At 40.0% G+C, this 21,757-nt stretch overlaps 1 protein-coding gene across 1 annotated transcript in view; it reads right to left on the reverse strand.

Annotated features, from left to right (window-relative positions):
• TRIQK (triple QxxK/R motif containing) overlaps nucleotides 1-21,757 on the reverse strand; it is a 63,405-nt gene that overhangs the window by 30,950 nt on the left and 10,698 nt on the right. The window contains exon 2 of the mRNA XM_082753003.1: nucleotides 15,256-15,336. Within this exon, the coding sequence (XP_082609129.1) occupies nucleotides 15,256-15,316 (61 nt within the window). The 5' untranslated portion in view covers nucleotides 15,317-15,336. The remainder of the gene's footprint in view (nucleotides 1-15,255; nucleotides 15,337-21,757) is intronic.

Genomic DNA, 21,757 nt, shown 5'->3' on the forward strand with positions numbered 1-21,757 from the left:
ACTGAAAAGTCAAGGAATTAACATAAAGTTGTCTGTTCCTAATCTATAGCTGAATGAAGAACTCAATTTTACAATAATGTTCAGAGGCCCCTTCTCCATAGAGAAGTAAATAAGGATGATAAGATTCATTGATCAAGGAGTATGGTACGTAACAAGTGAGACAAGGGACCAGAGGAAGATAACAAATGCATTTTTGGTGAGGATAATAGACAAGGACCAAAATCTCTCTTCCTCTCTCAGCCACGTTTTATGTATGACCTTGGACAAGACTTTCAAGTCCTAGATTAGTCTTCCTTCTTTTTTTGGTAGTAAAAGTGTCGAGATTTTACAAGGTTAAACATATAGCAATGTCCTCGTTCTTCCAGGGCAGCATCCCTCACCACCATCACATAGCAGCCCTAACTGATACGTTACTGACCAACAGTCCAAATAAATGCATGTACCTTGATCACTTTCTAGTCCAGGGATTTCCCTAAATATAACCCACTTCAGTCAATATAGCCACCTACTGCAAGATACTCTGGGAATGAAGCTCTTGCAATCTCCCCCATCATAGTGTCCAGTTCCATGATCACAGCACTTTTATGCTGAAGATTTCAGCAATGTTTAGTGCTACACACCCACATAAATTTAATTTAAAATGTGCTAAGCTAAAATTGTTCTTGGGAAACAACTGATTTTGCATATACTGTTCAATACATAAATAGATGGTTTTACTTCTGAAGAACTCTACCTAAAAAAACCACTTTATGATGTGATTATTACCACACACATATATTATGTGTATTATCACACACATATATTATGTGATGTATGCAGTGCAGACCACCCATATTACCATGCCCTTATTCTATAGCCTTTGGCACCTGCTATAAACTCTATCCAAACTCTTCCTATTTACTTACTGAACGAAATATGTTCCTGGGTTCCTTAAAAACCTACAAATGCTGTGTGCTTCTCTTTTCTGTCCCCTTGGAGATGAAGTATTTACTAGAAGTATTTGGTATGAACCTTTTGTTTTGTTTCCCACTGACATTTTTTATGACGAGAATGCCTGAGTCAAATCCTATTCCTGCCAGCAGGACATCCCACAACAGCTAAGGCCAAGGGATAACAGAAAAGTCTCATCAAAGATGTATCTTGGGATTCCCCAAGAAATCATATACTCTAATTACTAATAGACTCTCACTCTCTCTCTCTCTCTCTCTCTCTCTTCCTCAGTACTGTCCTTGTATAAAATAAAATATAAACAAAAGCAACAATATCAAATGTACCTAGCAGCTTATCAAAACAAAACAAGAGCAACCAAACAAAAACCAGGAGAGATGATGCTACGGAAATGCTTTGAAAGTTTTACCATACCACGTTGAGAGTACAAGCACTGAAAAACAAAATGTAACACGACTACAGATATGTACCCTTTTTCTTATATCTCTCTCCTTCCATCCCAGACTTTCAGTATGAATTTCATCTTCACTTCAACAAGAAGAAAAAAGCGTGTGAAATTCAACATGATCTTTTCAGTTCTCCTTAAATTTTGATTTTGGTGAAAACACCCAGTATTAATTTTTCCACAAGTAAAACTACAGGCAGAAAGTTATGGTAATCCTTCCAAATGCATTTTCTAGCTATAAATATCTTGGAAAGCTGCTCCACTTCACAGTGAAACTTTGTCCATATGGAACATATGACTAGAAAGGACTTTGTGAACTACTGAAATCCAGTATTCTGTTAGTGAAGGCACCCATATCATTCAGTTTGGTTCAAAACTGATCATAGGAAACTATCAGTTGGAAAGCAATCTAGAGCTTTTCTCTTCTCTAAACTACAGGCAGGACATCACTCAAGAACCTTAGTCTCCTATTGGTAAGAAATCACCGTCTGTTTTCCAAATGGGTCTCTTTATGGACAATTTAAATACAGTTACAGACTGGGTGCATATGGACTGCTGTTTTTCCCTAGTGTTCACTCCTAAAACATTCACTAAGAGCAAACACATTTGTCTTAGCTTGTGTTTGGCTGGCCTAAACAAGTTAACTTCAAAATTGTTTTTATTTTCTTGGTCATACTAATAGTTCTTTCAGCATCTCTCTTTCAATTCACTGAAGAGCAAAACAGTATAATCAGTACTTCATATGCACCATCACTTTATTCAATAGCTGTAATATTTCTTATCTCTACATTCAATACACACAATGATAAAACACACAGTTTCATTACTATATTTTGGGTGATCATTGGAAACAAAGGCTCCTACCCTACCCTACCCTACCCTACCCTACCCTACCCTACCCTACCCTATCCTATCCTATCCTAATCATTATGCCAGTACCATTCTAAGTAAATATACCCTGCATTTCAGAAGCAAATAATCAGAGAGTAGGTCAGAATAATTCAGGCTGGAAGGGACCTCCGGAGGCTACCTGCTGCAGCCCACTGTTCAAAGCCAGGCTAACCTCAAAGTTAGATCATGTGGATTAGGTCTTCATATGTGCCAAAAAGTCTCCAAAGACGGAAATTCCACTTCTCCGGGCAACCCCTACCAGTGTTTAGCCTCCTTTATAGTGAAACTTTTCCAGAATTGTTACCCACTTAGCAACGCACACAGTTCTTTGATACTATTTTGACAAGAGACAATAAAATCCTAAAGCAACAGAAGCCCTTCCAGTGTCTAAGAGTTATTCATTTTTTATCTTCGCACTTATGGATTGGATTTTGCTCCTGGTTAAAACGATGAGCTTCTGAAATAACTTTGCTCAGTTCAGTAGTTCAATACCTGTTCCAAACCTCCACCAGAGTAAAATCCAACCTTCCAGCCACAGCCTCTTGACTGTTGGAAGTGCTTCTATTTAGACTAAAAATTGCCTAAAACGTAGCTATATAAAGCAAAAAAGTTAACACTGAACTATGCGTTTCAATTTCTCTTTTTGCACAGGGGGAATGACAAAGATGGGGAAAATGATCCTTCATGAACTATTTTTTTTTTTGCTTTAGTTCACAGTGAAACATTTTATTCTCCCTCTCTGAAGAGTATGTAAAAGCACTTCCCCCTCTGTCCCTTTCATGACGATTACTCATTAGAATTTAATGGTTTTCTCTCCACAAACACAACAGATCATATTTGCTTTTTCCATTAAGCCATTTGGGCAGAAAATCTTCCACAGAATATATGCTACAGGGTCTGTGGTTTTCCAAGCTCCCTATCAAGACACACAGAGCCTCCTGTGCTGTAGACAGGAGTCTGATTTTCTTGTACCTCTACCAATCATTTCCATCTGGTATTGTACTTAACAGGCTGATTTTCTGAGACACTTCACACTGTGAAGTATGCTAAGGATTGTACCTTCAGTTCTATTTGATTTGCAATTTATTCAATGTTTCTCCCTGTACACTTCATTCTAGTTTGCACTGTTCCCATCTTTTCCAGAAAAGACACAGAGGACTGCAGTCTAGCTTTTCTGGAAGTATTTCTTCTCTGAAGTATTTCTTCAGAGATAATCTCACAAATCATTTCATTCTGTTTCTTTCTAATCTTTGGTAGGCACAATACACAGTACTATACTTGACCATAATGAAAAAGGCTGTGCCAAAAAAGAAACGCATTTAGGTTTGGTTGTGCCTTCCACACAAATGAAAGACTATGTCATTGTTCTCTGCAGAGAGTACAAAATATCTCCCAAAATAGATGGACTTAAATGATGGTATTTGTTATTCACAATATAATTCATCAAGATCTGACCCACAGACATCACCCAACTGAAATCAAAAGTGATTCCAAGGACATCAAGTACCTACATAGGAAGCTAATCCTTCTCACACTGCCTCCTAATCTGTCCAATCTGCGTGTTAGATGCAATAAAGGCTCTCTATAGACTGACTCGAGATGTAGTTTGGCTTTACAATACCTTCAACAGCAATACCAGCTTATGGCACTTGTTGGCCTGGGTTCTGGCACGTGTCTCAGTCCCTGCAGCGTGCCATCCTGCTCTTCAATACATATGAGCTCAGCTGCACGCAGCCAGATGATGAAGCTGATGAGGGAATTGATTCAACTGCCCAGCACATCTTTTTCTTCAAGCTGGGTCAAAACAGCACACAAACAGCTGTGCCATCACAAATGATGGTGTAGTGTACACTGTGATATGGGGACAGGAGCAAGTAGCAAGATTCAAGTGCCTTAGGTGGGTATTGCTAAAGGTCACTTTGTAATGTCAAACTGCACCCTCCGGCTATCTGTTTGCAGGTGTAGTGCATATTATACAATGCCACTAGGAACTGGGATTGAACTCTCTGCACTATCCAGTAGCTAGCACAGTCCCTGATGCAGTTTGTGCCCAAGGTAAGCAGCTGCCAGGCAATTCCCACACATGGTTCAAGAGTTAATATGGGCCTGGAGCAACTTCCAGGAAGCAGTCTGCATGCAGCCACTCTGTTTTAGGGATAAAGAGTTTAACAGTATGGTCAGGGGCGTTTGATGGTAGTTAGCCTCTGTGCCAGAAAGCAGTCCCAGGCTTAACTTTCACATGCAGACATAAAACATCAGCCCAAATTCAGACTTTTCACCTGTTAGAATAAAAACCTACAGAGATTATTCTTATACCTCTTCACTCAATACCTCCAAAACTCCTACTTAGATTCTACCTTAATTCCTTCCAGCTCTTCAGCGACATTGACTGAAAGTCCCTCAGGCAAGGCCTACACAAATGCACACTCATCCAGCCCACGCTCTGAATTGGCTAGGTAAAAGCCATTTTTAAGCTAGGTGATGCAGTGCCATACTGCGCGGCATCATGGCCGAGTTAATTAGAATCACAGAATCATCTAGGTTGGAAAAGACCTTCACGATCATTAATTCCAACCATCATCCAGACCTGCCAAGTCCCATCTCTAACCCTTGTCCCTCAGTGCCATGTCCATGTCTCTTAAATACCTCCAGGGATGAGGACTCCACCACTTCCCTGGCAGCCTGTTCCCATACTTGACCACCCTCTCCATGAAGAAATCCTTTCAAATGTCCAACCTAAGCCTCCCCTGGTGCAACTTGAGACTGCTTTCTCACATCCTGTCACCTGAGAAAAGAGACCCTCACCTTCCTTGCTGCGACCTCAATCCGTGCAGTTGCAGAGAGGGATGAGGTGTCCCCTCAGCTTCCTCTTCTCCCAGCTAAACAACTCCAGCTCCCACAGCCGCTCCACATAACTCTTGTTTTCCAGTCCTTTCACCAGCTGCATTGCTCTTCTCTGCACGATTAGCGCTGCTACGAGGCAGGTCAGCACGTGCACAATGCTCAAGGGGCCCAAAGCTGAAGGATTTAACACACCCTCTGAATTCAGTCTTGCAACAGCTTCAGTGAATCTGGGCCACTCTCATCAGTATGCCATAACCTTGAGCTGAAGGGACCATGTCTAATGCTGAGACACTGTTTCCTTCCATATGCTAGTTCATTATCCAGCTCCTCGCTGTTTTGACTGCCAACAAATAATGATGTTTTTCAACACTTCTCCGCTAGGAACTGAATGCACAAACATTGCATCATAAATGCCACCCAACATCTGCCAGGCAGTTACCATCTTCCCATGACTATCACCTAGGCTGAACCTGAGCAAGTGATTTAGTGATGAGCTGTGTCACATCCCGTTACCTATTACATCCTAGATCATTCAAACCCCAGTTCTAACAAACAAGAAACATATTCACAGGTATTTGGTTAAAATACCACAGGAAAATTAATTCAAAACAATTAAACATGTATTCTAAATTCAATGTTATTTTGTTACTGAAAAATCAGAAGTCCTGATTCAGGTTATCAGTACTGCTACAAATCTTATAGCATCAATGCAGACATGGTACAAAAGATAAGACATTCACAGAATGTAAACTAAGGCAAAGGTAGCCTTTTTCTACCCTTCATATTTAACAGGCAGTCAAAACTCTTGAGGATATTATTATTTAATATATAAGTTATTTTAGAACAATAGCTTTGCAGAGCAAAATCCGCTCAGTCAGTCCAATGTTAAATAGCTGAGGTGATTACAAGAAAAAGACTTGAAGTAAAATATTTCAGATACTAAACGATAGATCAGTGACTTGCCTTATATTATCTGTAAATTTATTAACTGCAATCAGAGCACTCAATCAGAGCAGAGTACTGGTATAGAACCTACATTCCACTTCACATTATATAGCTCTTTTGTTCCCTTCATGGTGCTGTGCTGTACTGATCCAACAGCTACACAACTGAAACATCTCAAAATAACCCCGCCTATGTGAATATTTTCAATAGTGCATAGTTTTGATCAGCCTTAACCATCAAGTAAAAGCAAATGTCAGTCGCATCATGCTTGCAATTTCTGTAATTCCAATTCAAATTAAGCAATTGCCTTTTTATATTTTCATTCTAGCATTTTGAGCTCACCAAGATGCTTCTCCTGCTATTTCACTTCCCATCCAACACCCAAAGCCTGAAAGTTATATTTAAGACTCAGCAGGCAATCCCATAAATAGTTCAAGACCTTGTAAACCACAATGAAGCCAGTTCCTAACTTCTTCCAAAATAAGACACTATAGAAGAAAAAGCCTCCACTGAAAAAAAAATACTTCAATGCAAATAAGTTACAGAAATCCCTGTCAACATGCAATTAATGGACCACATGACAACCATCACCAATATGTAAAAATCCATTACAAATTCATCCTGCAGAAGCCAGATGGCTGTTCTGTGGTCATGCTTACCCAGAACACAGACACCTAACACATTTTTTTATGGCCATAAATAGGTGTGATTCCTGCTGAACTGGTCACGTCCTGAAGTATGAAATACAAAAGCCCCTCCAGTTAAACCTCTTGAAATGAAGAGAATTGAACCAAGGGGATTGTATGTGTTTCCTTTTGCTTAGTGGCCCCTGCAAAGCTCACCAGCCTCCTTGCTGCCTTCATTTCTGCTAGCCCAGACACTGAGGGAGCAGCACAGATTTAATGGAGTGCCACACTCCACTGGGAGACAATGGCTGGGCAAAACCTAACAACACCAAATAAATAGCTCAACATCTTGTAGCATTGTAACTGAAGACATGTGGTTACAGATATGCATTATGTTCATCTTAAGCATAAAGCAAGAGCATCTGTGGAAGTATGCACTGACCATTTCATTTTTATACCTTCTGCATTGCTGTCTGATGATAAAAAAAAAAAAAAAAAAAAAAAAGAGGAAATCAGATATGTAATTCGTTGCTCAAGTCTCCTTGCATTTATATTGAAATATTATTACTTACAAGTATAAGCACATGGAACACAAGCGAGTGAATAAATATAAATACTGTATACATAGAAAAATGATGTCTGAGATTTTTTTAAGAAATGTGTCTGAAGTTAGATTTACAGATCCACATTCAGATGTGAGTACTTTGAAGTCTACCCTTCATGCATATGAGATAAGATTTTCAAAGGCTGATACAAGAATTTATAAAATTGTTAAACTGCTCTGCCTCTAAATGTAATATATACATGCTTATGTGTCTACAGCAAAATTTTTATGTATTTTGGATAAGATGCAAAGAGGTTGTTTTAGGATGATTTTTGACTGCAAAAATGAATCCACTGAAGAATGGATCAGGCAGCTCAGAGAAAGCACAAGCACAAATATGTATCATTGCAAGAACCCTGTAGACACCAACTACCTTACAGGAACTGCAAGTGCTTGAAATAACACCATACTGAAACGCAGCTCAGCAATTGGAAACAGTGAGCCAAATTTCACTGTCATTTACACCTATAAAAAAATTCATAGCGACACCACTCAGTGAAATGGTGATGTTGTTGATGAGCTTAAAATAAGAGCAGACTATGAGCCTCCATCTGTATAAAAGTACTAAACGTGTAGTATAAACGTATAGTAGAAGTAGCATAATCAAACAAGTTCAAAGAAACAACAGGGATTTACTGTGGAGAAGGGATGGAAGCCAAGGGAGTTGGATTCTCCTATGAAGACAGGCTGAGGGAGCTGGGGTTGTTCAGCCTGGAGAAGAGAGGCAGACCTTACAGCAGCCTTCCAGTACCTAAAGGGAGCCTGCAGGAAAGCTGGGGAGGGACTCTTTGTGCATAGGGATAGGGCAAGGGGGAATGGCTTTAAACTAAAAGAGGGGAGATTTAGGTTAGATATAGGGAAGAAATTCTTCACTCAGAGGGTGGTGAGGCCCTGGCACAGGCTGCCCAGAGAAGCTGTGGAGGCCCCATCCCTGGAGGTGCTCAAGGCCAGGCTGGATGGGGCTTTGGGCAACCTGGGCTTGTAGGAGGTGACCCTGCCCATGGCAGGGGGGTGGAACTGGGTGGGCTTTAAGGTCCCTTCCAACCCAAATCATTCTGTGATTCCCCACCTTCCTCCTTACCATCATTCTCCACAGCACATGGCATGCTGCAGATTCCCCTCCTGTCCCTGCTCAGTAATATCCATACAAACACAAGTACATATCCAGACCTACCATCACCTTCTACGCTCTCAGCCAAGGCAATAAAATACAGCTTTACTGCTTTGGACTTAAAAAAATAAGTGAGCGCATACCATACGTGCTTAAAATCCATCATCAGTCTTCACAGAACGCATTTAAAAACATCCCAATTGATGAAAAATGAGGATTGCATTAGGACAGCTAGTCTAGGTTTCACTTCATAGCACTGTTTTCCTCAGCTGCTCTTTAGTTTCCAAGAAGTGATGCCACTGGCATAAAATTGAAATTAAAGCAGCAATCACTGGCCAAAAGATATAGTTCAGTTTTTGTGACAAAGAAATTCATTCTCCATGGCACCATCTCCCAGACAAAAGAACGACTACACGTGGTATGCATGGCACATCAGCATAAAGTATGAAACTCAGCATAGGAGAAGATTGCAAAACTTGATGACACTCTCATGTAATAGCAAAAGGAGTGGTCTTTTTTCTTCCCCTCCACTTCTCTTTATTATGTGCTTAATAGTATCTTTTTATTTAAAAATTCAAGAGATTAGAGTTACATCTGTATAAAAAGTCCTATCTATTTATTGGTTTGTTTTTCTGCCCCAAAATAAATACTAGGAGAGGTCCCTTCTTTTTTTTATCTTGACTTAAAATTAGTCAGAACAGCAGGTATTTGTTTCAGTACTTTTCCCCTTCCCATCTTTCCCCTAATAAATAGTTGACTGATACCAAATATGGGAGAAAAAAAAAAAAGATTATTAAAAAAAGTAGGTTGGAGAATTTCACTCCATTGACATCAGTCCTGGTAAATATTTGCTTGTCACAAGGGACAGCAATCTCAATGATGAAAATACTGCCTTCTGGTGCTGTGCCTTCTCTTAGCAGACAAAAGATACAGGAATTACTGTTTTGCGATAAATGGTGTGATTTCGAAATTTTCAGTACAAATTCAGTCCAAACATATTTTTTGCTGCTGTTGGTGTTGTTTCAGAAATGAAATCTAAAATTTTGATGCTGACAACAAACATATCCTGATCCAAAACAAAACAAAAAAAAATCACATTTCACTTCAAAGTATGTAATGTATTTCAGAAAAAAATATCAAAACATAACAGTTTTTCTGAGCTGAAAATAAAGACAATTAAATTTGAGTACGTATGGCACCATTCAGGATAAGAAAAGCAGAGGAACATTAACTCTACAAAAAAAAAAAAAAAAGAAAATGAACAATAATGGAAAACAACAAAACAGGTGAGGTGGTAGACAGTAAAGGGGTTGTTTTTAACTGCAGGGCAATTGGATATGGCACACTGCCATGAGAAGGGCTTCCTTCTGGAGACAAGGAGGCAACAGGTCCATGCTCAGGACTGAGCTGGTGGCTGGAGGTGGGAACTCTGGAGACGTCCATGCTGCTGCTAGTCACATTCTGCTCATCCCTCTCTCCATGACCTATTACTTCATATCGTCAGTGCAGATATCAGTGCACAAAGCACTACTGGCTGGGGAGGCTGGTCCCCATTGTGGTCACCCAGCTGAGGTACTCTGTGCTGGAGGCCGGGAGGCCACTGAGCCCAGCCCTGACCAAGGAGCTCATGCTCTTCTCCACAAGCTCTTCTCCATCTCATCAGGAACGTAACCTCTGACACTAGGAGGAGGTGCCTTATTTTGGACAATTCTCCAGCTCCCCACACTCAGGAGTCGTAGAAAAGGGGCCACTTCACCCACAGAGCTGTAGTTGTTCAGGCTGACAGCCCTCTCTCCACACCAGGGTCTCCAGGACTCCCACTCTGTGTTACTCCCACTGTGTTACACCAGTGAGCACCACCACCACCGAGCCATCACGCTTGGTCTAGCACCTTGTGCTTTCCGAGACAAAAAGAGAATTTATTTTCATTCATAACTTTCACTCCTCCCCAGGGGCCGCACAGAGCCTGGCTTACCCCAGAGCTGTGCCTACACATGTTACAGACATGCAGGATCAAGCCAGCGAGTCCAAGGACTCAGAGCAGACAATAAGCAGACCTTTGAGTCTACAACTTGGAAGTTGAATGATTGGCAAACAACCTCTCCTCATGAAAAATTATGTTACAGCAACACAATAGTAATGTGAGCCAAAAGTATGTCTATTCCTGATTTGTAGACCAGGTTTTAGTTATACTATAATCCTCTCAGTATGCCTGCTTAGGATCCCGCAATCACACGAGTCATGAACACTACCCACAAATCCTGCGGCTCCTATGCTGAGCAAGTGACACACCAGATGAAGAGGGATGGAAAATATACATGTGGAATTGTTCTGGGAACTTAAAACGCACATAACAGTAAACAAAGCAAATATGGTGCAAAACCTGTTGCTATTTTCACAGCATTTGTGAAGCAAAGCTACGTAGATGCGGAAAGATGCATGCTTCCTCACACCTCTCCTCTGATCCCAGCAAATTAAGCACAGCAGCACAAACAGCAGCAGTGATAAATAAATGCTACGCAGAGGAGCGCCTTGTCTGCTGCTGCATTGTGGGGGTGTACGTTGTGCATGCTCAGGTATAAATTTGTGTATGGGAAAGACAGCTGAATAAAATCACTCTTCCTCATGCTTCCCTTACAGTGTGGGCTGCTGGAGGGGATTGAGCACAGATAAACTTCCATGGCGTTGTCCTTCTTCCTCTCCTCCTTCTCCAGGCACTGTCCAAGTCAGTTTGAAAAGGCTGCTGCTGCCGTCCTCTGCCTCACCTGGGGACAGTCTTCAAGCAGCCAGTGCTAGTTTGGTCTGATAAGCAAAAACTTCCCTTTACTCCCTGCAGGAAAGGCAGTGCCGCTGTTGGATACTGGTGCACTTGCAAGCACTACAGACAAAGTTTGGCTGGTGGCAGAGAGGTGGCTGGAAGCCAGCTGACACAGAAAAGCAATATCAGTCTTTATTCTGGGGGAACCCTCTAAAAGCAAAAAGCAACTGCTAATGGCACAGCAGCAAACAAAACACAAGCGATCCCTCACTTGTGAAGGAGAGAAAAAGAAGAATGAACTGAAGCGATCAACATGAACTTAAACCATGGCATAGGGCAAGCATGTGGTGTGCCGTATGGAAACTCAGAACAAAACAGAAAGCTTGGAACAAAATGAAATTAAAAATCTGCTTTTAGTTCAAATTACTCCACTAAAAACCTAATTGAAAATTGTGTTGAAGTTGACATGACTTTGTGACATGTTGTTCTTTGAAGACTGCATTTTCCATCCAAAAAAAGGTACTAAGAATGTTTCAATCTGGCTACCTTCTATTCAGCATGGCTAGGGAACAGTAAATCATGAGCTAAAAAATAACACCATGCCATTAGTCAGCAAAAGATAGCTGTTCAACCAGCAGACATCACAATATTTTCAAGAACCCATACATGCTGAACACCTGGAGACAAAGAATAGCGATCATTCACACATGGCTTTAGAACTGTAAAGGGACTTGATAAATTAAGTTTTTAGAGACAGGCCCCATGCAGCATCCCCTTGCCCACTGCTTCTAGATTATAACCTATCTGGGAAAGGCAATCCATCTCCAAAACACATGATCCTTCTGTCTCTCTTTTCCCACAGACAAGAACGACCTCCCAGAAGCTACAATCCTGGAGAGTGACAGTGTTTGGTGAGCTGAAGGGTCTTCTACTAATCTGCCTCACACTAATGCATCCCTGCAAAGGTATCTAAGCTGCCAAATCTAGGATTATATGAAGACTAGATTTTAAGAGAAAATTGAAATTCTTCTTTTATGATTTTTAATAAGTATCTCAATGAAATCAGGTCATGAAGAAACAGATTAAACAGAATTAAAATTAAGAGACTGGAGCACCTCTCCTACCAGGAAAGGCTGAGAGAGCTGGGACTGTTCAGCCTACAGAAGAGAAGGCTCAGTGGGATCTCATTAGTGTATACAAATACCTAAAGGGAGGGTGCAATGAGGACAGAACCAGGCTCTTTTCAGTGCTATGCAGTGACAGGACAAGAGGCAGTGGACACAAACTGGAACACAGGAAGTTTTATTCAAATATAAGAAAAACACTCTTTACATTAAGAATAGTCGAACTCAGGAACAGGTAGCTCAGACAGATTGTGGAGTCCCCATTCCTGCAGATACTCAAAAGCCACCTGGACATGGCAATCTGCTCTGGGTGGCCCTGCTTGAGAAGGGGGTTAAACCAGGTGACCACCAGAGGCCTCTGCAAACCTCAAACATTCTGTGATTTTGTGACTAACAGATGAGTTATCATCACTTGTATAGAAAAAATAAATAAATAAATCATGTAGTAAAAAAACAAAACAAACAACAAACAAACCAGTCTTCCATACTCATCATGGTCAGAAAATCTGTTTATTGGACCAGGTTAGTATTTATTGTACTAATAGACCTTGGGAGCACAAGGAGAATAAAGGGATAGCTCCACTAAGTTCAGTTACCAGGCCTGAAGCTATCCTAAGCTGCCTATATGTAAAACTCAAACACACTTGCAACATTAAAGTATAAAACCCTACCCATAAATTTTCAGCTCCCCCCTGTTACATTCATTAAGTTCAGTGGTGAGAGCAGCAAGCTAATTTCCATCGGCAAACTCTGCGGTTGTATTAGTGAACAACCAGAGTGGGAGCTGAAAAAAATACAATCAGAGCAAAAGGCAATGGATAGTCTATTTCAGTTCTTGCTCTCTGTCCTCTAAGGAATAATACAATCACAGAAACTGGAGACAGAAAAACACCTCATACATTATATAGTTTATTTGCCTGCCAGTGTGAGATTCTTCCCTACAATAATTTTTAACACTTGCCTTTGCCAAGCTAAGAGCAATGCGTCACTTCTAAGGAAAATGAGCTTATTATGAGACCCCTCAGACACTGCACTTTGCAGTACCCAATAGATCACGGTGCTGCATCGTATAACAGGGAAGGTGCCAAATTGTTCAGACAACATGCTGTACAAACCTAGCCCGAAACAGAAGAGCCAGCTACATAACAGCATCCCTCTGAAAGATGGGCCCCTGTGTACATTCTCTTGTCTCCTTGCTACAACACAGCGTCCTCTTCCCTGCTCAAGTCACTGCGGATCAGTCCTGGCACACAGGTGTGAGACATGCAACCACGGTGCCGAGTGGCGTTAGCGTGCAAGAAATAGCTAAAGCTTTGAACTGTGAGGTCATTTTGAAAGTGCCATACTTAGTGGCAGTTTTACCTTCTCACTGGTCCTCCAGTGGTCCAGCCTGGTCCCAGGAGGATCCTGCTGAAGGCAGAGCCTGGGCAGAAGAATTTCCTGCTGAAAGGAAAGAAACTTCACGAACCAGAGCCCTGCCATGCTGAGAAGCCCTCTCAAGATCCCTACCATGCAGAAGACTTCAAAAAACACAACTCCAATAGTCACTTGAAGGTGTTTACAAAAGGAAGAAAAGCAGACCTGCAAGAGGTAGCTGGTAAAGCACTGACCACAACAAAAACCATGCAGAGATGATGTCAGAAAGCTGATGCAATAAGCCTCTCTAGACACCCAGTCCCATGGGAGGTATTGTCTTGAAGATATGCTGAGGGGTTTCTACTTCTTACCTAACCCACTCTGGTGAAGTATTTGAGGTGTCATCTTCTCCTAGGCAATAGTTTCCTTGCAGGGTTTTCTAAATTGCACGAAAGCACAGAGACCATCTGAACATTTTCAGTATATTTGCTTCCCATCTGTAAGTGTACTTGGAGATTTTCAACCATATTTCTAACTATCTCAGAGAGCTAACCAAGGAGGTCTGCCACACTAACTGCCCAGGATTAGGAAACACAGAGCATTCTGTAGCTAGTTTTAAAAAAAATTAAAATAGTCCCTTACTTTCAACTTTAAATGCAGAAAAGCCCATTAAAACAATTATATTAAAATGTTAAGGTAGCACTAAAAAAAATAAGGCACACTAAAATTACAATTGTTCACATAACCTTAGCTCTTTCACCATGAGAATGTGCATTATAAACAGCCTTTTCTTCCCAGACACTTGCTGTTTTTCCGCATATTTAAACACAGATGTGAGTGCTTAGCAACTGTGAAACAAAATCATTTACTTAAATAACTAAGTATAGATTAAATTACTTCACTTTATATATGTACTTTTAAAACATTGTATCTGTTTTATAATAATATTTTACACCTAGAGAGACAGACTCCTTATATATGGATTGCAAAAATTAGTCACTTACCTTCGCATATAAGCTATGAAATAGGGATTTGTGTCTGCTCTGTGTGTATCTGTGCGAGTGTATGTGTTTGTGCATGAATACTTTGCATACAGGTACCTATATTTACAATGGGCAGTAACAAGAAAAAAAAAAGTAAAGAACTTATTCAAATGTTAAAAGTATTCCATAAATGTGAAAATAAATATATTTATACCATGTAAAGGTCTGTACATGTATCATTCAGCATATCAAAAATTGTAAACAGTATTTCTTTTACAAATTTCCATATTTCAAACTGGAGACAAACAGGAAAATAATGAAAGTTTGAACAGTTCAAAAACATCACGTAGCCACCTAACTGCAGCCTTTCACTACCATTCCTAAATACAGAAAGTGGACTTTTTAAGTTACACAAAACAGAGTCTGTATAAAAGGTTTTGCTGAATGAATTAGTCAACAGCATACAACATGTTTTCTTGGAGTGTCCATTATTTTGCATCACTTATTTTAAGCAACACAAAGCTTTTGAGGAAAAATAATACATTTTGTTAAACCAACTAGTCTACCTGCACAAAACAGAGGTTTTTTTAAGCACACAAAGTTTTCTTCAGATCTCTTACCTATTTGTTTCCTGTATTGGTCAACAGGAGTCCTTGCTGTAGAGGCATCTTTTCTACCCATTGTTTTCAATTTGAAAATCACTGTCAGTACCAGAAGAAAAAAAAAAAAAAAAAAGACATTATTCCTAAATAACTTACTAAGGAAATCAATGATTTGTAACACCAACAGAAACTGTAACAAACAGCATTTCAGCATTTACTATATTACATCTATTAAAGATGGAAGCCTACCCAGAGACACCGAGACACCGAAGTTAATCATCACCATTCTAAAAACCATTAGATAAATTCTAACCATACCTTTTTCCCCCACTGCATAGGTTATTAACATTACCAAATGCTTGTTACCTTGAGTTTAAAAGAAAAAAAGTATTTTAAACTGATTGTTCTGTAATTTAGTTTTCAGTACTACTACTGAATTTCATCCCATGTATATATATAGATATATATAATTAGTAAACCACGGAGTGAATGCAGCATTGTGAGCTTCTCCTATTACTGGTACACACATCTGTGCAGGAGTCTGAGGCAGGACGAGGCAGGGTGTGTGCACCCACAGGTGTACCTAGTCAAAAAACCTGAGGGATTTCTCCTCAGGCCACCTTGAGCAGAAGATAAGATAAGAAAATACCTAAAATACAGCAATCTCCCACTCTCCTACCTTCCTGCCATGGTCCTTAGAGATCCACAAATGGAAAGAACGTGGAGATGGAAGGTGAAAGCTGTGAACTCTTCTGTGAACAAGCATCACTGAGCAGCAGTCTAGCAACCGCCCATGTAACGTGCAATGCCTTACGGGCCATCATTCATACCCTCACAGGGTTATTACAAATGTCTCAAGAGATACCATAAGAATCTAGAAGAATGCTCGTTTCATCCTTTTTTCCATAATCAAAAAATACCTAGCAAGTCACAGTCATTGCTCTAAACACTGGTTTTGAAACTTTTCAGCTAGGCTGGAGACAACCTTCGTCACAGTGATGATAAATCCCACCATGTGAAGACATCCTTCATCCCACACTTGACCATCCGTATGCCACAAATGTCCTACCATCAAGCCCTGCACACACCATAGGACTGATGTTCTCCAGAAGTGCCTGATTTACCATCTCAAGCGCAGATCAACTCCAGCAAGCACAACAGTTGGCCAAGATATGCCACAAAATTAAGTATTTGCCATTTCCCAATGGACCTTGATGAGGACAGTGCCAAGGGCAAACTCTGCGTCACCACAAACCGTCTGCAGATTGTGCACATATGGCCTTGAAGTATGGACAAGTTTCATGTTAGGCACCACCATCTGCAAGAGGAGCGCGCCCCGGTTCTGCCAAGGCACGTTGTCTGGGGAGTGTAGCCCTTGAAGGCACTGCCATGCCAAACCATGTGCAGAAACACATGCCAAGTCTCTACTGAATGGGTTACGGTTGGTGTCACAGCCTTCAACAGCCACGGCATTTCATTCTTAACTTCAAACAAGGTTCGAAGCAGATGATCCCATCAGTGATTTGTGCATTTAAAACCATACAATCTCTTTTTTTGTACTTATCTCTTTTATAAGATTTATTACAATTTAATCACAGAATCACAGAATTTTCTAGGTTGGAAGAGACCTCAAGGTCATCGAGTCCAACCTCTGACCTAACGCTAACAGTCCCCACTAAACCATTTCCCTAAGCTCTACATCTAAACGTCTTTTAAAGACCTCCAGGGATAAATGTCAAATGACAAAACTGCCACAAACAGAGACTGAAACAGGCTCCTTAATTCAAAGGGTAGGATACGGGATGTAAAATGAACTTTGGTGCTCAAAAATCAGCAACATTGCTAATGCAATAACAAGATATAAAAGAATACTTTTTTTTTTTTTTTTTTTTTTAATCTGAATTGAAAACTCAAAGTGCTCTAATGTTTCCACACATCACTGTGGTTTAATTCAGAGAATATTCTCATTTTATCTAAAATGCATAAGCAGGAAGCTGTAATCCATCGGGGTTTTTCCCCCTCTATTATGCTTCCCAGATATTCTCTTGACTGATACTCTTGCATAGCATTCACGTTGTAATAACAAGAGTGGAAAATAAAGGTAACACTCCAACTTCCAGCTAGTTGAGGAGATAACAGATATTTTTTTGTGCTGCAGAACTAGTTCTTGGCTTGTTTTATGCCACTGCAAGAAAGTGTTTTGACTTGCCTTTTGCAATTTCAATAGCCTACAAATGTTTTGTAACAAAATGTCAGCTGTGAAAGATGTTTGCAGTCTTAGCAGTGCCAACGAAACACAAGAGAAGGCAGACAAAAAAAAATTAATTATTTCCCGTTATTTGGGAACACGGCTGGCCTACTTTAGCAGAGCCTCTGCCCACGTGGCTCGGCACCACGGACCCTGGCATCTAGAACCTGAAAAGGCTGCGGCTCTCCTTTGTTCTTCAAAGCCACGCCGCCATCATCCTGCATTTCCACCGCTTTGATGGTTAGATAGCAAACGCCCGGGAAGCCCACGGAGACATTAGCACATACAGCCGCAACGTCTAATAAGACAGCTATTTGCATAAAAGATCAGCCACAATTTAAAATGTGTTGTGATAGATGTGGAAGGGGAATAGCAGATCTATATTAGCATGTACGAAACCAAGCTTGTTTTCACAATGTAATTCCCCGGGGACCATGGCTCATCACCTTCTCTTGCGAAGAATCCTCCATTCCCCGAGGAAGTAACTTGCTACGAGCCAGAGTTAAACTGAAATATGGATTAATAAGAGATAGTATTTATTATGTATGAATCTCGCTGTAGGAATGGCTTCAAACGCAACTTTCTGATCAGATTTCCGTAAAGGAGAAGCCAGGATCCTTTATGACTCCTGAAACCATCTGAAAAGAGACATTCCCCTATTTAAAATAGCAGCGGTCATCCCGCAGTTATTGGTCATGTTAAATTTCCTGCAGGAAATTTGTCCTTTTCAGCCCATCCCTTCTGACAGCAGCGGGTGGAGGACCTGGCCTCTTCTCCATGTCTCTGCAGAAGAGGGACCACAAGGAGCAACATGCGGCAGCCATTGGGTCCCTGGCATGTCAATGATTTTGCGACCACCCGAAAAGATGCAAAGGAGCTGCTCTTTTCACAGGCTACTAAACGGACTGCAAGAGAGATTTCAGATCACTGGAAGTCAACGTGAGCTCTCAACTTCTGAGCTTCTTCAAAAGAGGATTTTAAGAAAATGCAGCGAGGTTGACTGGAATGATTATTTGTTTATTGCTATTTCACAGACTCTACAAGGTCAAAGGGATTTCTTTGTTTTTGTGGTTTCCTTAATTGTTTTCTCACCATCTTTCCCTTCCCGCCTAGTAATTCACTTCTGAAGGCTTACACCCTCAGAAGAACAGATGATTTTTCTTCTCCTCCTGTTCTATTCATTAGCAGTGACTGATAATAATTAATGCACACAATAAATTGCCTATTATCACCTCCAACAGTCAATAGCATTTTGTGTTATAAAACAGTTCTGAAAGTCCATTCAAGGGATGACCACAAGAGTGTTTAAATCCCAATGCACGATTCTTGACCAAAAAAAAAAAAGTAAAGCCATTATGTTAATGAAACAGAAATACGCTGTGATTGACTTCAAAAATAATAATAAAAAATAAGTGCAGGGACTATATAGCACAAAGACTGCACTTTATGCATTCATGGTGCAATACAAATGATTAATAATAGTAATAAAGCTTGGAGTGTCTATCAGAGAACACACAAAGACCTACATATGTGCGTATGTACCAACTACCTTAGCAGTGATATTTGACAGTCTCCTATGTCTGAATTCTTCAACAATAAGCTGCCTCAATATTAGCAGAGGACACCTTAAAACAATAAAAATAATGTATGGGATGACTGTTTTTGTTGCTGAAATATAACTAGTCAGTTTAAAGAAACACTAAAAAAAAAACACCGCAGAACAGAAAAGTACTGTGACGAGTTGTAATTGAAAATGCAGGTGAATGCACAATGAATATCTGCGTTTATTAAGAAACACCTTATCTTTAATTACAAATGGATATCAAACTTAAAATTCCTTTTTTTGTTGTCTTTTTGCTGGATGCAAGGCAGGTTAATAATTTCAACTCATAACCCAAACCATTTTTGAATATGATTCAAAGCCTACTGTCAGTGAAAGAACTGTTTTTCATCAGTCACTTCCATAGTCCACAGTTTAATAAATAACAGGTATTATGGCTCTTACAAGATACAAGAGATAAAAATAGCCTTTTAGCGTCCTCAGGTAGAATCCAAGGAAGGCACTGGATTCTCTGTGGTCATCAAAGACTAGGTATCTCTGCATTTAAAGTGAGAACATGTCTGCAAATATATATTTTGGACATTATTGCTGTTATTTTAATTGGCTTTTTTGTGTACCACCTAATTACAGTAACTGTATTCTGTGAATAGCAATGGAAGGAACTTAATGCAAGCAACCAGCAGCCAAAACTGCAGGAATAATGCAGCTAAATATTTTATTCACACTTTGGTCAGGAATAAGAATTTAAAAAGCTTTACTAGTACTTAAAAAACATTCACTGGCTGACCTAAACATGTCTTATTCATAAGTCTTACAGCAGTCTTCACCATTCCTCTGGAAACTTTTTCTCAAAGGATGAGCATGCTTTTTCAAAGGAAAAAATACTTGCCCGTAGTGCTTCTGGTAGAAGCTAGCTCTGCTTTCCTTGGGGACTTTTTATTTCTTTTTATTTCTTTTTTTTTTTTTTTTTAATAAAAATAATTTAACATATTTTTAATTTAATTTGATCTTGGAAGTAGTGGAGATCACTTTAAATTCAGTTAAACTTGGAAAAAATAAACAAAAAAAGCACAGAATGTATAAAGTCAGGTGGAAAAAACGTTGCTCAAATAACCCAAGGTTACATCCATCTAGGAATTAAAACTTTTATTCTGCCATGCATCAGGCCATTTGGTAGCTCCATGTAAGCAGCAGGCACAGAACTCCCATTGCTACTTCCAGGAAAACTTCTTTGTGCTTCGGGGAAAGGTGCTGCTCTGCTCTTAGTTACACAACACCTACGAAACCCATGAAATTAGCTCCAAATTTATGTTCAAAAGCAGTACACCAGTAATAATATTCCATATGAACACTTAGTATATTCTCTGGGCCACTTCAAACTCCTGAGCATTCATCAAAACCAATTACAAAAAATAAATTCCAACAACAACCCAGATTAGTTCCACCTAATTCCAGGAATGTGAGACACCTAAATTCTGCAGAAAGGCCACCTCAGCTGCCTTTGCAGTGCAAGAAGAGATGCAATTGTAAAGAAATCAAAGCCGAACCAAAGCCAAATCACCTCTAGGAGTTCTGTCTCTGGGAGACTATGCTCCTAGACTGCAAAAATAAAGATCTTTTGAAAGACTTCACAGTGATGTAAATTTGTTTTTGTTTAAAGCAAAAAGAGACTTTTAAAATTGTCAGTGGTTCCTCCTATGCCCAGCAAAGTTTGTCACAGCTTCTACAGGAAGAAAAACCAAAATGTATTTGGCCAAAACTCACTTACAAAAACATTACTTAGACAACTTAGACAGAACATACACAACAAACTGTGCAGTAATTGGTTTTATAGTACAACTTATAAAAAACATGGCATTTTGCAGATGTGTGTTGCTATTTTAGGGATTATATGCACCTTACATTTACTTTTCATTATTAGGATTTGTTATTTGTCTCTAGAACCAAATTCTCTACGGATTTCAGAGCTGAACAGAGCTATACCATCTGTGGAACATATATACTTTTTAATTTGAAGACAGATCTTCGTCCAACCAAATTTAAAATTGCAAACTTTCAAAGCTGGAAGTTTTTTTGTAAGAATATATGACGGCATTGGTGCGTCAAGAAAATACCCTTGAAGTTCACGAAGGAGAAAAGCATCCATGTGGTTCACTTCTGCCTCGCCAGACAGTTCAACGTGTAGTATTTCCCAGAGGAAAGAGCTAAAGGGGAAATCACTGCTAAAGGGAAAATTATACAATAAATGACACCATATGCGGTATTTCAGAACTAACATTCTTCAAAATACCATAATCTGTTTAAACATTTTAGGGGGTTATGGTACAACTCAGGGGTAAATTGGTGGAAAGAGGCTCAGGCGGGCACCTAGCCCACCCTGTGCTCTCTGCCACCCGAGTTAAAACTTCATCAAGTCCAGAGCAACCATGGGAAGCAATTACTTGTTCTGCCTCAGCACATGAGGCAGCCACAGCAAAGGTTTTGTGGCTCAGTTAAATACAGGCAGCTTTATTCCCGCTTTGATCGCCAGCACGCACACCTTCAGCACTCATTTCCTTTGATGAAGTAGGGGATAATTTAAATAACAGGTATAAAGCAAGGGGTCAGAGACCTTAAATTTAAAAATCAGCTAAGTCTGTCTAAGCACTTCACTTTTAATATGTTATGAAGTTACAACTCTTGCATTTAGTAGAGCACCACGTGGCTTCACT

This window comes from Aythya marila (assembly GCF_965140915.1).
Source record: "Aythya marila genome assembly, chromosome: 2".
In the NCBI taxonomy this organism is placed as follows: domain Eukaryota; kingdom Metazoa; phylum Chordata; class Aves; order Anseriformes; family Anatidae; genus Aythya; species Aythya marila.